Consider the following 18,416-nt stretch of genomic DNA (forward strand, 5'->3'; position numbering starts at 1 on the left):
GTGATTTTTCAGGTAAGAATATTGGAGTGGGTCGCCATTTACCCCTCCAGGGGATCTTCCAGACCCAGGGACTGAACCCATATCTCCTGTGTCTGCTGCATTGCAAGCAGATTCTTTACCTGCTGAGCCATCATCAGCTTGTTTGGGGAATGACGAGCTAGTGGAGTTCTAACAGGGAATGATGATTCGTGTGTTAAATGACCCAACAATGTCTTTATGGAAAACTTTAAGAATAAATGACAACTTACCTTCAAAGCTTTCAGCTACTTCTAAAAAATAAAAGTTCTACTCTTAATAACATCGCTGAAGCTTCCAGTTTAGAGAAAATCACGCCCAGAGTTGCAGCAAAGACTTTGGAGAAATATTAGCCCAGAAGTTCTTTAGCCTGGCTTGTGAATTTAGATTCTAGAATTCCTTTTTTAAAATAAGTTTTTTAAAGGTTTTATTATGTTTGGCTGTGCTGGGTCTTCACTGCTGCGTGCAGGCTTTCTCTAGTTGTGATGAGTGTGGGCTGCTCTCTATTGCAGGGTGCAGGCTTCTCATTTCAATGGCTTCTCTTGTTGCAGAGCATGGCTCTAAGGTGCATGGGCACAGTAGTTGTGGCACACACGCTTAGTTGCCCCGTGGCATGTGGCATCTTCCTGGACCAGGGATCAAACCTGTGTCCCCTGCATTGGCAGGCAGACTCTTAAGCACTCGACCACCAGGGAAGTCCTGGACTTTAAGATTCCAAACATAAAGTATTTCATTTAAAATAAGAAGTCAGATTACTTTGACAATACCATTAAATCATATAATAATTTATTCTAAGGGTTTTTACAAAATACTTTATGAAAATTATACATACATAGGAAGGACAGTATAATTTAACAATTTAAATTCTAATCAAAACTTTGTCGCAAATCATGTTTGTGACCACTCTCATGCTGCTTCATATAGTAGAGTTGTAAGCAAAACAGAATCTTATATATGCAAAGTTTTTGTTCTTTGTTTTACATATGGGTACCCTATTATAAAAGACAGGCTTGAAACTTAGAAAATTAAGCCAAAAACTTAATTTCGCCAATGGCCAGTGGGTGGCACCAAAGCACATAAGACTTTAACATTGGGAAAAGGGAACACTTCTCAAAGCAAAAACACATGCAGTAAATTCAGTCTGATTGCCCTAACATGGAATTCGATATTTCAATAGACTACAGAGTGAATAGTTTTCTTATGAATAAATTCTTTATCTTCACAATATTCTATTTTTTTTTTTCCCCTGCTTGTAGGAATATCTTTGAGTCAGTCTTCTACAACCAACATTTTTTCAGTTCCTGCAAGGGTTTTCAATGATCAAGTGGGAGGCCTTCCTAACCCTTCTGTGATTTGAAACACATGATAGCAAACTGGAAACTTTTGCTTATTAACAACATTTAGTATTTTGGGTGCAGCTTTTCCTTTGAAGCAGCAGCAATGCTTTGATTTTCTTAGCTTTCTCAAACATCTTCTTTTAATCATTGCAGTCACAAATTAAGTTACACATTTTGTTATTATTTAAGTTTTTTAGTCCTTGTAACCAAAGAAGTATGTGCAGGTTGACTTTAACATGCTATGTAGCATTTGTTCCAGGCAACAGATAGAAGGTGAGGATCTCTGCCTACAAGATCAGATTCCACCTGTCTGGCGGTTTTCAGTGGAGAAGCCCATGGACTGTGGCTTCACTTGGAAATCTTGGCAATCAACAGCATTCGGAGAGGCAGGATTGCTTCGATCCAAGTGTTGGGAGACTTCACCATCTTTTCCCAGAGAGCCACTTCCTCTGAAGTAGAGTCCATCCAATCCACTTCAGTACCATAGCTTTTACCTGGACAAAAAAGGGAAGCTTTGCATTTAGAAAGGAATAGTTCATTGGGAAAAACTGAGTCATTCCCTAATTATAATCACCAATGGAGACAGCTAGGAAGAGTTTTAATATCACCAGCAGGGCTGGGACTCAACAGAAGAAAAGATCTGTTTAATCATATGAGATGTCTGATAATGGAACTCTCCTCAATTGGGATTATTCTCATTACTCTCAGAGTACTGACTTCTCTTCTGGCCCATATAAAATGTAGATGAGAATCTGTCAGGTGTATAATGGGACAGTAGGGAGGATTCCAGCATTGGGTGGAAGCGGCAGTAGGTGATCTCTAAGGAATTGTAGTTACAGCTTTAGTGTCTAACAGACTCAAGTTTGAATCTTGGCTCTGCCACTTATTAGCTCTGTTTCTTAATTTCTTGGAACATCAGTGTCTCTGGGCATAACACTGGAAATAACTCAGAACTTCTGTGAGGATCGAATGCAATAATGCAAATAAGCACTTGGCACAGTGGCCAGTGCTCCACAAATGATAGCTGCTATTATTATGCAAAGCACATGCTTAGCCATGAAGGGCCATAAGCGGTTTTTCAGGAAAGGGTAGTGATGAAGGCTTTTCTGGTTTCCCCCACAATAACTCAAGCTCTGTGCGCATCCTATTAATCTTCATATCTAGAGTCCCTGGCCCACAGCTTGACACTCCTTCACTCATTCATTTCACTACACTTAACAGAAATAGAGTATCTGGAAGAAGCAAACCAACCAACCTCTAGTGTTTCCAGAAGCATTAGACTCCTGGAAAATTTAAAATGTAACACATGTTACCTGTTCCAAAGCCAATCCGAAGACCTCCCAAAAACTGGTTGGTTAATTTGTAATGGTCCCAGACAGTAAGCTCTACACAGGCTTCTGTCAGATCCTCAGGCCTGAACCCATCATAGACCATGGTGTGGTTGAAGACAGGGTTGGTGGTTTTCCCCACAGCTCTCGTCTTCTGGCGACTTTTCCTACTTGTATCTGGAAGGATGGTACTACAAAAGGAAACATTATTGTGAGAGCATTTGAGTAAGACAGCAAACTCTCATGCGTTTAGTGTGCTTCAGCTACTGAGGACTGGCAAGAGGAAATGGAAGAAAAAAGAACGTAGCGAGATGGTACTGGTGGGCATTCTGCTGGCAAGATTATGCACTAGAGCAGACCAGACTTGCTTTGAGGAAGTCCTGACTCTGCTACTTACTGGCTGTGTATTGTGGGAAACTGACTTAACTTCTCAGACACTTGCTTCCTCGTCTATGAAATGGGAATGGTGATGCCATAAGGTTAATATTAGAATTACAGATTAAACAAACAACTTAGTTCAGTACCTGCATTTAGCATTTACTATATAGCAACTGTTTGAGGATTTCTCTAAAATCTACTCCTGATTATCTGTGAGAGCCTAAGAAATTAGTCTTGTACAGAATTGAAAAAGAAAAGAAACCTCTCCAATTCCCTAGATTTGACTTTGGGAATAAATTATATTACATATTTTTTATTCTTTACATATAATTTATGGTAATAATTGAAATTAATTTGCCCTACCATGCCTCTTGTAAAGGCAAGAAGAGTTGGGCCTAGTCTTGGAATGGGAGATTGACCTGAGCTGAAAAGCTTACCAGTTGACATCTGTGAAGAATATGTATACGGAAAATCCTAAATAATGTCATATCAACTTAAGTAGCTACAACTGGTCTTCTGATAAAATCTATATAGACAAAATTAGTTAGAGAGAGTCAGGACAGCACAGTAACATCTGTTTAGTTACTATTTTCTAGATGCCAGGCACTTACATTATAACTGAGAAAAAGGTTTGCAACTTAAAAACCCAAACTGTTTCAAGCTCTTATGAGCTAATTATTAGTGTGGATCTGTTTATCAAATAACATTCAGATATTCACAGGCTGACGCAAAAGGCTTTTTTGCAAATGGGCCACAATACAGATGTTTGACAAATGATACAGGGGTGCGGTGCCACCATTAGCCATTTCATAAACTCTTTGGTACTGAATATTGTCCTCCCCGGCAGATGTACCTCCTAGTCCCTCTTAAACTAAATGGAGCCTTGCAGGGGGTTCATGTCAAAGATCCTTCTAGCTTGTGTCACCACTGTCTCAAGTTATTTCATTTATACTATGAATGATGAACTTCAGCATCACAGTTACAGAAAATTAAAACCAACTGGCAAAGGCCAGGCTATTGTGGAACTGAGGGAGGCAGAATTATCGATGCTGGTACCATTTAACAAAAGAAGTCAGATGGCTGCCCCTTAGCAGAGGCAGATCGAGGCATTCCTTCACCCAGATGTGCACTTCTCCAGTTGTAGGGAGCTTTTTACCTATAACAGAAAAAAGAGAGAGAAAATGAAATCCCACTGCCATTCTTCTCTTGGCAGTACTGCTTCCCAAGATGCCAGTCTAAAAATGGTCTGGCACAGCGACGCAACTGAGTGCTTGATGATATGATCCTAAATGATTACATCTATTCTTAATTACATCTTTCGTAGTCTGGCTGTATTGAGCTCAAGTAGCTCTATAAAAATAATTTATTGCAAGTATAGAATATTACATCATTGTTTCTGGGTCTTGCTTGGTTCAACAAAATCAATTATAGATATGAGATATGTGAATCATCCATTTATAGTTATGTTCAAAACTACTCAGTGAGATACATATATTTTTCAAATATTAATACCATTATTAATCAGTGCTCATAGGAGGCATTTAAACAAATTTGAGTATAAAGTAACCAAAACAGGTACTGGTTTAGGTATAGTCATTCTTGTTAAAAGTAGTTATGCATTTTATAGGAGTATTGTATAGACACACATAAGAGCCAGTATTATAGACAAGGAATTGCTGAGAAATTGGCCTTAGTCTGAAGTTGCCATATAGGTTGGATGCACATGGATGGAGAGAAAAAAATGAAAGTGTTAATCTCTCAGTTGTGTCCGGCTCTTTGCGACCCCATGTTTTTCTGGATGGGGGAACCTAGTCTGTCAACCGATCAGTGTTTAATGAGCATCTATTATATGCTCAGCTCTGTGCTAGGAATGCTGTTGGATATACAAGGAATGCAAGAAATCTATGTGCTTGGGAAGTGTTTACAGATAAGCTAGAGACAGAAACTCAAAGCAGTAAAATGTAATACAGAACAAATGCCAAGTTATTACTGTGACGTTCTAGAAGATGATGTGATCAGTGAGGGTAGATGCATTCAGGAAAAGCTTTACGGAGGAGATGGGATTTCATCTAAAGACTTGGATAGGTTTACAGGAAGAGGAAGCCATTCCAGGGAGGAGAAACTATCATAGGAGCAAAACCTTAGACAAGCTGGAGTCCATCACATGTGGGCCTCCTGCCCCTCCCCCAGCAAAAAATAATCATGGGGAAAATGGGAAATGAGACTAGCAGAATTTCTATGTATGTTGACCATAAATGATAGGATCCAAATTATATAGAAAAGGATCTGTCTTTTAAAAAGGTGCATATGTAACAAGATGGGTGCCATGTGGCCTAAAGATATGTTTTGCTTGTCCTCTCTCTTTTTTTTTTTAGCTGAATTGGAATGCCTTTCTCTGTTTAATCACTGCCCTCACCATCATTTCTGTCATCCCACTACCTTCAAGAAAGGTTTATTTCTATTTGTTTATCTATTTGGCTGTGCTGGGTCTTAGATGCAGCATTCAGGCTCTCTAATTGTGTCATGCAAACTTTTAGTTGGTCATGCAGGGTCTAGTTCCCTAAGCAGGGATCGAACCCTGGCCGCCTGCACTGGGAGCACAGAAGCTTAGCCACTGGACCACCACGGATGTCCCTCATGTGAATTCTTAAGGAGACTAACTTAGGGAACTGTGTGAGAAATGAGAGAGGGGTTAGCACTCATTTCCTGACAGTCTCTTGCTCCTTAACTGTGCTGGAGACCTGAGGCTCTAACATCAAGGATGCAATGTAGTCATTTTGAAGAAAAAACTTTCTACCCTAATGAGACCTTGAGAGTAGAGGACAAATGAGCTCTAATTTCCTAGGGGCATAATATGAATTCTTTTAGTTTCTACCTGTGGGGGAAAAACTACTCCAGTTCCATTTGTATCACAGCCCTACACAGGAAAGGCCATTTACACTGTGTAGATACAAACTTTGGGGAGAATGAGGCCAAAGTTAAAACAAGGACTGTAAACTGGGCTGAGAAAAAAATGAGAATTTTTCTCAAAGAAACAGAAAAAATATAATGATGGTTACCAGGAAGGGGATACTCGAAGGAAGGGCAAGAGAAGAGTTGTGGTTTAATGGATATAGAGTTTCAGACGTACAAGATGAAAAAGTACAGAGACACGCTTCACAGCATTGTAAAGACACGTAACACTGCTATTGGGCTTCCCAGGAGATACAGGGGTAAAGAATCTGCTTGTCAATGCAGGAAATGAGGGTTCAGTCCCCGGGTCAGGAAGATCCCCTGGAGGAGGAGATGACAACCCACCCCGTGTTCTTGCCTGGAGAATCACGTGGACAGAGGAGTCCGGCGGAGTCTGTGGGGTCGCAAAGAATCGAACACAACTGAGTAAGCCCGCAACAACCACAACTAATCGCACACTTAAATATGGTCAAGAAAAATTTTATGTTATGTGATTTTTAAATTTTTATATTATGTATTTTGACCACAATTAAAGAAAATTTTCTAGTTTACAAGTGTGGATTGACTCATTTGGACCCTTACTAAGTTAGTACGTTAATTTAGAGCTTCACCTTTGAAAATAAAAAAAACCACAACAACATAGAACTCAAAGAAATCCCTGGAGAGGGGAGGGCTAAGGTAAGGCCATAAACCGTGACAGAAACTCAGTACATACCAGGCATTGGCTCTGGGACATACTGGAGCGCCAGCTTCATCTCTCCTCTGTTTTCTGCTTCCAGGGGAACTGGTGCTGTCTGGAGAATGAAAGCATGTCAGCAGGTGTGAGACACAAACCATTCACCCCGTTTGTTGGCACTCTGTTACAGGGCCAGGTCTGCCTCACTTCTGAGGTTAGGTATCATTCACGAGTGCCCTGGATTGAAATTTCCCTCCCCATCACAAATGGACTGTTGCTTTGATATCTGGGAAGGCTACACTGTGTATCCTGGAAAACTCTGCAGGGTACGCAGAACACATTTTAAGTCCTTCAGTTCAGAGAAATCAGAATGGCTTTCTTGGAGATGGGAAAGGTGTTCTGAAATGCATAGATTTTCATAAAAATACATACATTATTGTTAGTGATCCAGCCAGGACATAAAACAACTTATCTGTATTTTCTTTCTTTAAAGGAGTAGGAAGAGCCGGGGTATGGGTGGGGGACAAATAATACATTTTCATAGCTGCATTAACCTAATTATTTTAGACCAGATGAGGAGATGTCTGTAAGAATAACAAAAACTGAACAATCATTTTACAATGTATGCCCACGGCTGATTCAGATCAATGTATGGCAAAAACCACCACAATATTGTAAAGTAACTAGCCTCCAATTAAAATAAATAAATACATTTTTTAAATGTGTATTTATTATAAAACAGGTAGTTTTACTTTAAAATTCTGGTCTTTTAGAGCCTTATTGCCAAAACAGGGCTATTACATCAGAAACATAACAGAAAAAAGCTAAAAATGAGATGCTTTGACAACTTCTGAGAAATTCTTAACTAGCAAGTCTTGGGTAGACCTAGAAATAAGAGCTTCAGGTGACTTTGATGTGGTATTTTGGAACCATTCCTTAAGTAGACTGGCTTTACTGTATAGATACTTAACAGTTTGTATAAACTGTATGTATCACACTAACCCTCACAATGAGAACAACAACAACAAAAAAATTGGATTAAACAAATCTGTTTGAAGGTGCTGAATAATTATTAAGATAGATAGGGTTCAAATGGATAAGCTGTTGCCTGAAATTCTTTCTTTCCACTTCGAGGCATTAGCTGCGTTTTGAGTAGTGCTAACTGAGAGTACAACAAACTTAGCAGAAAGAGGCTAAGAAGCTGAGTTACAGCCTCTCACTGGGCTGGGGAGGCAAAATTTGGCCAGCTAAGGAGAGATGGTCTCAGAAAACACTCTAGACTGATAGTTTTCAAAGTATGGTTCCCAGGCCGGCAGTATTAGCAATGCCTGAGAATTTGTTAGAAATGCATATTTTGGGGCCAGGTCTTACCAAACCAGAAATCCTGGAAACAGGGTCTGAAATATGTGTTTTAATAAGTCCTTCAGGTGAGTTGGATACATGCTAAAATCTGCAAACTACTACCTAGGTTTTCAGTTGGAGCCCATGAAAGACCACAGCCTAGAAATATGGGCAAAGAAAAATGAGATCAGACTGCGTGCAAGCTGAACCCCAGCTTCTCGTCAGCTCGTTACCAGGCTAGACTGAGGCAGTGTGTCCTTTCCCAGTGTGTCAAATGCAAAAGTAAACCCTCTCAAATTACCCCTAGAATTTTTCACATGCAGTGTCCAGCATGCAATAAAAAAAATGAACAGGCATACCAGAACAAAGGGCCAAATGACCAAACAATAAAAGTTAGATGAGACTCACAAATGTTTAAGATATAGGAGTTTTCAGATACATACTTTGAGTCACTTTGATTAATAAATTCATAAAGATATTGAGAAGATAAAGAATTATAGCAGAGAAATTGAATCTATAAAAAAGAGTTAAGTGAAAATATAAATCTGAAAGTATAATAACTGAGGACCCATAGATATCCATCTAGATATTAGATAGATACTAGATTAGACACAGCAGATAAGAAAATTATTGAACTAAAAGATAGGTTAGCAGAAACTAGCCAGCCCAAAGAATAGATAGGGGAAGAAAGACTAGAAAACATAGAAAGGAGCCTAAGAGATTTACTGGGCAGAGTGAAATGATGATCCCAAACAATGATAAGCATTCTGAATGAAAATGGAATCTTACAGCAGCTCTCTCCTGAATCCCAGGCCCCAAACCACCAAACCAAACGAAAAACTCCAAACTTACCTTCCGCTTTAGAGGGTACCACTTCAATTGTTTATTCTGTTTGTTGTCCCAGTCCCAAGTTTCCAAATCAAGTTCCACTTCCCCTAGAAAACTATTGCGCTTAAATGTATCTCGATGCCAAACAGACAGGTTCAGCTTCTGTGTCTTTAAGATTTGCTTGTCAATTTTATACTGCAGTTCAAAGAAGGAAATTAAAGGGGTAAATAATATTATTTTAGGCCAAAGTTATGACATAGAAGTGAAGCTAAAGTCCTCTGTGTAGATTAGATTTTCTCATCTGTTAGGTTTCAAGTCTCAAAAATACTGCAAAGTCATCTTATTCTAAGTGTCTTGTATCAAAGAGCTAAAATCCATCTTTCACAAAATCTGATTTTTCTTTCCCTCTCTGGAAAAGCAAATCATAGCTCAAGTATCATAGTTGGTAATAGCTCTCTAAAAACAAAAGCCAATTATTCAATTTTTACTGAATGTTTTTAGTTCTAACTAGATATAACAGGAATCCAATTCAGTCTAAAAATACAAATGAAGCTTAATCCTGCGGTCTCTTTTCTACCTGAGGACAGGGTATTTTTTTTTAATAGACTAATTGTTACAGCAGTTCAAGATTTGCACAAAATTGAAAAGAAAATACAGAAGAGTTCCCATATTTCACCTGCTCCATATATATACAATCTCTCCAATCACTGATATTTGGCAAGGACAAAATATTTTTCAAGAAAAGAGCGACCTGTTTTTTGCTTTTTGGGGGGCATCCTAACAGTTTTAATCTGAAATGTAGTCAATTCTTGATTATATATAATTATGAAAGGGTTAATAGTCTTTCTAATCTAAAAATAATCTCTACTTGGCTTTATGATATACTACTTGAATGTCCATTTTGGTTATAGTAGACTTGCTTTTCTCTGAGTTTACCATTTAAATGAGCTGGCTTTTCCTGAGTTTGTGGTTGAAGTAGATGACCTAGAAACAGCAAGTGTGCTGAGGTGTATCACAGTCAAACCGTAATTAAAAACTTGCTACAGAAAATCTACAGACAATTCACCCATGGATAACTGAGGGTTAATTTAATGCCACTCTTTTTCTCAGAGGATAACCAAATACTTGGGCAGAATTTTCAGAAAGAGAGAATGAATAATACTTCTCACATTTGTTGTTTTAAACAATCTGTTACCCATGACTAAGGCAGCATGAGACAGTTTGCAGGAAGATAGAACATGGGCATTTGAGGGAGGTATATTCTCCACTCATCTATCCAGCCATCTCTCTTTCCAACAAACATTTTTAAAGTACCTCTCCCAGATACTGTACTAAAAGTCAGCATTTACTAAGTGTTTAATGCATACTATGCATACTATATGGACTTCCCTTTCAGATGGTAAAGAATCTGTCTGCAATGCAGGAGACCTGGGTTTGATCCCTGGGTTGGGAAGATCCCCTGGAGAAGGAAATGTCACCCCACCCCAGTATCCTTGCCTGGACAAAACCATGGACAGAGGAGCCTCACGGGCTACAGTCCATGGGGTCACAAAAGTCGGACATGACTAAGTAACTCATACACACTAATGCATACTTATCACTTTGTACATATTAACTCTTTTAATGTTCACAACTACTGAGGTAGGTAGGCACTATTCTTTCTTATTATAAATTAATTTAAAAAACTTTTTGGCCACACCATGCAACAGGAAGGATCTTAGTTCCCCCACCAAGGATTGAACCTGTGGTCCCTGCAATGGAAGCTCGTATTCTTAACCACTGGACTGCTGGGGAAGTCCCAGATAGGTACTATTCTTATCTCCCGTTTGCAGATCTAAAGTGCAGATGGGTTAAATCATTTGCACAAGGTACGCCGTTTATAAGCAACCTAGAGTTGATCCTTGTTCTCGTGGAATTTACAATTAAACCAACGGTTAAAGTGCTGAATGTCAACACTGCCAATTTTGAAACAAAGAGACTAAGGCAGCAGACTGCAGGGAAACTTGGGAGTTAAGGACAGCCTCTCACAGGAAGAGACATTTCAGGCTGTGGGAAGTAGTTATGGACAGCATGTGGGGAAGAACATCCCAGTTTGAAGGAAGAGGAAGTCCCAGCAGAGTGAGAGAATGCAGTTCCTCCAAAGAACAGAAAGGACTCAGGGTAACCTGAAGAAAGACGATGAAAGTGGAAGGATGAGGCCAGAGCTCAGGTTACAAGGGAGGGGTGTGCATGTTAAGATGGGTGGACTTGACCTTCAGGCTAACGGGAGTCCTCCAAGATTTTAAGCAGAGAAATAACACTATCAGAATTGGGCTTTTATAAGATTGTTTTGGCTGCAGTGCTCAACTTTATCATCTGTGTATCCAGTTTCCTTTATTTCCCTAAGCTTCATTTGCCTCATCTGTGAGATGCAGATAATAATAACCCCTGGCAGAGTATGGAGGGCATGCATGAGACAAGCCATACAACAGTCATGGTGTATCATCTCATACAAAGCAGATTCTCAGAAAGTGGTTATTCATTTCCTTCTCTCTTGGGGACTGACTTCGTCTGCAGAGATACTACCCAAGATGACATGGCCTTTTAAATGCATAAGTCACCGTTTGGAATTTTCCTAAATAGAGAGGTCATAGGTACCCGCAGAATCTCGTTATACACAGGATTCAAAGTTTTCTTCATTACAAGTGTTTTCTTCTTGCCCATTTTGCCTTTGTCTGGTAACAGGTAAGTCTTTACGTATCTAAAAAGAGATTTGAACAGACAAGAATGTCAAAGAAAATAAAAGTGACGTGTCTACCTGTACTTTTAAAAATGCATTTGAAATTGATAGGAATAATTATTTCATGACACTAGCAAAAGTAGTATATAATAAATGAGCTCGCATCAACACCTTTATACTTAAACTTTTAAATGATTTCAGTGGAATGGATCATTTTAAATTGTTTTGAAGATTTTTAAGGGATAGTCCCTGAATTCCTTTTTCCCTTTGACCTTAACTAATGTAGGGCAGGGGGAAGACAACTGACCTCTAATGTGATGCTTAGTTTCACTGGCTAGTGTCCTATTAAGAAAAGGCTTTGATGCTTGCAGAATTAAAAAAGACTGTCTTTTGAAAGCAAAATCTTGGTACATACCTAATCAGGCCATATTCAATGTAAAACAAAACAAAAAAAAAAAAGGAAAAAGAAAAAAGAAAAGCTATTGGGCCCCTCTGCTTTTATAACAAAAACAAACGGTTGGGCTTATGCTAGCAAAATTATTAAGAATCAGACTTCTGCATAGGGATAAATGGGGACTGTCATTCAACATTTATAACTGAACTGAAATGCCATTAAACCTGTGATTTCAAAAATGAATTGCTAATTCCCCCTAAAGTTCTGCAGAATGTAATTTAAATGTGGAAACTACCTTATTCTAGAATCGTAACTGTCTCTGCATCACTGAGCACTATAAAGTACACCCAACACGTCCCTCCTTCTAGAGAAAGGCTAAGAGTGTGTGGAGAGAGGACTCGAGTCCTTGTTACTCATCGTGCTGCTACAAACAAACAGGGCTTATCTTCCCTCTCCTTTGTTTTCTCATCTGCAAAAAAGAAGGAATCAGGACAAGAGGACCTCAAAGGTTCCTTCCACCTTGAAATGCTTTGTGTTTCTCTGACATTCTTATAATTTAGTAAGTTTGGCGTATCAACCTACAAACAGCATTTTTCCCCAAATCTGTTTTTTCCCCCCAATCCCGTTTTTCCCCCCAAACATTCCTTTTTAACACAGTCACACACACACCTTCCCTTCAATTTCTTTCTTTCTTTCCCAATTTCTACAAGAGTAACTAAGAGAAAATAGTGACTCCAAAATGTACTTACGGGTCCGAACGCTGTTTCTTAATATCCGCTGCTGCTAAGTCTTTACACTGGGCCACAAAGACATGCAACTCCTTCAGTGAGTCCACATAGTCGATGGCAAACTGGATGTTTCCTTTCACGTCCAGATTGCCAAAGTCTCCACTGTAAACACTCATCACACTGCCACTGACCTGAAAATGTCGGAAAACACGCGGTGTCTGTCTCTGTCTCACTCTCGAATCCAGCACAAGGATTACATGACTGTAATCTTTGCTTGCCATGATTTCTCTAGTTTGCATATAAAAGCAGCTAATTTAATATGGCATTAAAAAAGCATACCAACAGACAACCTGACATGATATATATGACATGATGACTGGTGTTTAACAAAAACTGCCTGTAAGAGACCTAGATGAAAAGTATGAAATGCAAAGATGCTGACTCATTTCAAACCGGGGTGATTTTATAGGAGGGGGCACTCAGAGTCCCACTTTTAGGCATGCTTAGAATTTAAAATGTTAAATAGAGAGGATGTGAGAAACCCCAGGGCACACAAATCACAGTGACACATTGCTCTATCAAATTTCCAAGGCACTAAAAAGGAGTTTTACTACGTTGCCCATCCACTGACTCTAAGAAAATGCTTACTGAGCCATACACTTTCAGGGGTCAGGAAGGGTAGAAAATGGATGATTGATGAAGGAAGTTTAAAGCCTTCCCAAGGCCATACATTTGATTGTTATCAGCAGAAATTCAATTTAAATAGATTTTTTAAAAGAAGAGTTTGAAAAATGCAAGGCCAGTAAGAATGTAAGCACAAATGTGTCATTCGTTTAGCATATCTGATGAGATCTGTGCATGTATACACAGATCACAGATATTTGGATAAATGTATGTGGACATATTTACATACACATATATTTCTATACACATGCTGCATGCACACCCAAAACCATCTCACTTCTATATAAAGTCAAATTCTCCAAATCAAATCTGAGCAACTACACTTAGGGAGCTTCCTTTGGAAAATCCCACTCTGAATTGTTCCACGAGGCAAAGAATCACCTCTCCTTTTAATGTGAATCAGTACTTTTAGTCACCAGAATAAATGACTTGCTAAAAGAGGTACAATTCTATACCTGCAAAGAGTACATAAAATCATATCTGATCAAAGCAGACTTCGTAATAGTTACCCCATTCGCCGCACAGAGAAGTTTAGTGGTTCATCTTGTTGGTAATTTAGGTTTATTTCTGAAGCATTTAACATCCAAAACAAACCGTATTTGTTTATCTTGGATATGAACTGACTTGTGATTTAAAAAAGAGAAGAAAGAAAGATGTAGCTAGCCAGAAGCTAATTGTGGGTTAGATAAAAAACAAAACTCTCACATCCCTGGAATCTGAGAAATATAACAAAAGGCCATTTTACAGGAGCAGGAGCATGGCAGAGCAAGGTTGGCAGAAGCAGAGGGATATTAACATAAAGCCTTTGTTTACATACAGAGGACAAGGACGTCATGCCAGAGGAGCTGCTAAGATTGGTTAAAGAGCTTGGGCTCTTCTTGTGTCTGCTGAGCTGGTAACTGCCTTCTGATGCTGTATCTGTCTCTCTGTCATCACTCTACAAAACATCATATAATACACACAAAATTCAAATTCAGAGTCAAGATCAAGATCTTAGTTTAGATAAAGATAATAGCTTGGTATCCCACTCATGTACGACATTTTCCAAGGTCAAAGGACAGCAGTGCTAACTGCCAAGGAATGGGATTCAAGATGGGGTGGGTGGTCGACCCAGGATCTCACTTAAGCAGGAGAGCAGTGTTTAGCTACTGAAATAACAAAGTGATTTTTTTTTTTTTCACCAGCACGGTGGCCCCCAGGTGCTACAGAAGATAGCATATTGCGAGCTTTCTTGGCTTTCTCTTAACATTATACATTTAGATTGCTTGGCAAACTTTTTTGCTACATATGAGAAATTATCTTTACCTAGACAATAATATGGAGAAGGAAATGGCAACCCACTCCAGTGTTCCTGCCTGGAGAATCCCAGGGACGGAGGAGCCTGGTGGGCTTCCATCTATGGGGTCACACAGAGTCGGTCACGACTGAAGTGACTTAGCAGCAGCAGCAGACAATAATAGGTCTACTATTTACTCTTAAATCATAAAATATCATGCCTAATTCCTCTCGGTAACATAGGCTTAACTTCCCTAAAAATCAAATCTTTTACTTAAGACACTATTAAACTAGGGAAAATAATTCTAATCTGATCTGTGTTTCAAGTTTTTCATGTATGCATATATGTGTATACACACACACACACATACACATGTGAACTGAACTGATATGTACTTTTAAACCACCTCTTAGGTATTCCTATAGAGTTACTGTGCTTATCTTTTTTGTTGCTACAGGGAGGTATATTGAATTATACATTCTACTCACATTATATTTTAACAATTTTTTAAAAATGGCAGTAAGGTATTTATTTTAAATATGTCCCTGGAAATATTTACTTGGGTCAAGAAAGAAAAAGTGGTGATAATAAATTTTATTATATTTAGATCTACAATTTATTAGATGGTAGCTTTAAGGATCTGTGATTCAGAATGAGCTCCTTTTGGGGTTAGAGAGTTTATGGAGCAGTTCAGTGGTTCCTGGGATTAGGGAAACACCTTTACAAAGGAGTGGTTAGTTCATGCCAACATATTCCAGGGCCATGCAATTACATGTCAATATAACAGACGCCAATCCTAATGCAGATTAAGAAAGGAGATAAAAAAATTATGATTTATGTGGATGAGAAAAGAATCCTTCCTCAAGGATGACAAAATCCACACCTTTTTAATGTTTCCATTATCACACTCCCTCCCCACATGCTTAGAGACCATTTCCCTCTATCACAGCCATATGCATTCTACGGTACATCAGACCATTAGTGATTATTGGAAGGACAGGACCTTATCTTGATGACTTGTAACACTGATTTTCACAAAGTTGGCACTCAACAAATGTAACTGATGGTAAGTCTCAATGGGACAGTGGATGAAGAAGCAAAGTCTGATTTTATCCCGCTTTCTTTAACATGCAGTCCAACCCCAAGTACTTTGAAAGGTAAAACAATACAGCTTAATTTGGCATCTCTGATCCACAGACTCAAACTATTTGGACTATCTTTTGTGTGGAGCAATGAAGCAGCAGGTTAAAACTGAAGGAAGGAGAAAAAAAAATCAGCAATCAGGTGGCATTTGCCTCTCAAATTATTAGATGTTTTATTCATATGACCAGCCAAGACCAAAGCACATCTACAAAGGTATAAAACCACAGGAACTCCATGAGGGACCTATGCTGACTTCTAGCTCATGAGCTTGTTTCAAAGAATGAGTGCTTCTCCAAAGCAACTATAATATGGGCTCTTAAGCACATGCAGGGGTTGAATATTTTCTGATACAGTTCATGGAAGGCTCAAGTGTAGACAGACGGGTTCCCAGGAGTTTGGGGAGGAGGAATGTAGTTTGTATGTTTTCAGAGCTTTCCTTACATTCCATCTACTAAGAGAAAGGATGAAGCTTTTATTTCATCATGAAAAATCAGATCAAAACTGCAAACAGCAACAGCAAGCACTAAGGTACCACGTGTCAGCACTGCGCTGTGTGTTTTCCCTGCATTATCTCCCTGACTCCTTACAATCCAATGAGTTTGGTACTAGAAAAGCACTCTGGGAAGTTAAGGAAATTGTTCATAACCACATAGCAAATCAGCAGCATAACTAGGGGTGGGAGTGTCCAACATCAAACCTCAGACTCCTAATTACCTGATTGCAAAACATGGAATCTTAGTTAAGTCAAAGAACCTGAGTTAAAATCCTAGATCTACTTTTTAGTAGCTGTTGAATTTGGGGAAAGGCTCTGTGAGGCTCTTTCTTCTTGTATAAAATGGAAAAAATTGTACCTACCACATTTTGTTAGTAAGAGTTAAAGATATCAGAGTGCCTGGTACTTACTATGAATTAAATGAATAACAGATAATAGTCATGTTCTTATTTGAAACAGAAGGTATAGCAGTTAATAGCATGAAGGTCAGATCTGGACTCCACTCCTGGGTTCAGCCCCTTTCTAGCTGAGTGAGGTTGCCTGATCTCTCCTAATCTCAGTTTCCTCATCTGTAATATCTGGGGATAGTGATGGTGCCCACCTCCCAGGGTTACTGGAGGATTAAATGAGATAATATATACAAAGTGCTTACACCCAGTTGATATCCTTAAAGTTTTCCATGTCATTGATACTTTGTAATTTTAACATATGCTTTCAAGCTAGTCATGCTATCTAGACTAAGCTTTCACAAATGAACCGTACTCTAAACTACAGAGAAGTTCATGCCAACATTTTTCTGCCTGGATTTCTTATTTTGAAACAAGTCACATTCCCTGTATGCAATCTGGCTTCACCACCAAAAAGTTACTGTACGAGTCAAATGAGATATGCCTTGCCTTGCTCCAGGACCAAAAACACTATGTCTATTGATAGGAGAGGCAAAGGTCACCCCTGCTGCCTCTTAGGTCTCCGCTATGGCTGAATGCACACACACCAACCTTGGCATAGCAAATCCACTTATTTGGTTCCATTTTTCGGAAGGTACAAAAGACAAAACTTGCCTCATCTTGGAGAAATGCTGGAACAGACTTGCTCATCCTTTTGAGTTTGTCAGGGTGGGAAAACTGATTATCAGGCTGTGAAGACACTGTGGAAACTAAACAGCAGCATTTCCATTCAAAATTATCCTCACAATTGTCAGACAAACATAAGGCATAAGTTGAAAACACACTTCTCCCCATTTATGAACAGAGACGTTTTTGTAAAATGGTTAAAGGCACAGTGGTTCACATGCACACGACCATAAGGTAAGCAACATGCAGTTTTCATAAATTATATAGAGAGAACTAGCGAGGAGTTGAACCAAACAGATAACAGAACTTAAAAACCACTAGGTTTTATTGGACTGGAGAACTGGATTTGAATTATACTGAAATATACTACTAACATGAATTGGTTTTAATTTACATTTTTTCATAGTAGATCTTTGAACCACAATATCTGTACTTTATTGGTTCATCTCCTTGAGATATATTTTTTAACATGCTGCAGGCTGAAAAACTATTTCATTGAATAGCAAGGATCTTTGTACACAACTCAATCATAAAAGTGTCCTGGCTGCTGATGTCTAAAAGGAGGTTGGATTCCTTAGTGATTGTTGGGATTACTGTAAGAGCATTTCTCCCTCAGAATCGTAAGAGACCACAGTTTCAAAATTAATTATTTTCTGAAAACAGAAATTATTTAGCTATCTGTCAATCCAGATAACTTTCAACAGCGATATCCAAAGGCCAAGTATGAATGACTCAGGTTAAGATACTCTAAGAATTTAATATGAAAATGTAGCACATGGCTTCTTTTTGATACAGTAAGTACATATATGGAAGTCACAACAAGATGATGAATCCTCTTCCTACTAAGTTTAACTCTAGTTAGAAAACTTTTCTTCCTCTTAGTCTAAGAATGACAGTGTCTAAGCTTTTCTTACGGTGAATCAGAGCTTTTGTATTGAATGACTTAATATTTTTCAAGGCACTCACAACAGTGCTTGGCACATATTAGGCTCTATATAACTCTTTGCTAAACAAGTAAATATCTGATAGGAAATCTTTAAATTATCTTTTC

At 38.7% G+C, this 18,416-nt stretch overlaps 1 protein-coding gene across 11 annotated transcripts in view; it reads right to left on the reverse strand.

The window, feature by feature from the left end:
• Nucleotides 1-779: 779 nt before the first annotated feature.
• The window catches only part of SYTL2 (synaptotagmin like 2), a 127,339-nt gene continuing 109,702 nt past the window's right edge, over nt 780-18,416 (reverse strand). For 8 of the 11 annotated variants that reach the window (XM_088832446.1, XM_088832445.1, XM_055416137.2 and 5 more), the window contains 9 exons: nt 17,354-17,448; nt 14,198-14,317; nt 12,718-12,887; nt 11,493-11,595; nt 8,880-9,050; nt 6,726-6,804; nt 4,115-4,214; nt 2,666-2,871; nt 780-1,846 (listed from right to left, as the gene is read on the reverse strand). In XM_088832446.1, coding sequence (XP_088688572.1) covers nt 1,701-1,846; nt 2,666-2,871; nt 4,115-4,214; nt 6,726-6,804; nt 8,880-9,050; nt 11,493-11,595; nt 12,718-12,887; nt 14,198-14,317; nt 17,354-17,448 — 1,190 coding nt within the window. In that variant the 3' untranslated portion in view covers nt 780-1,700. The remainder of the gene's footprint in view (nt 1,847-2,665; nt 2,872-4,114; nt 4,215-6,725; nt 6,805-8,879; nt 9,051-11,492; nt 11,596-12,717; nt 12,888-14,197; nt 14,318-17,353; nt 17,449-18,416) is intronic. The other 3 variants (XM_055416146.2, XM_055416140.2, XM_055416139.2) reach the window with 1 other exon arrangement.

This window comes from Moschus berezovskii, chromosome 25 (assembly GCF_049115385.1).
Source record: "Moschus berezovskii isolate FMDL1 chromosome 25, NW_MosBer_1.0, whole genome shotgun sequence".
Lineage (NCBI taxonomy): Eukaryota > Metazoa > Chordata > Mammalia > Artiodactyla > Moschidae > Moschus > Moschus berezovskii.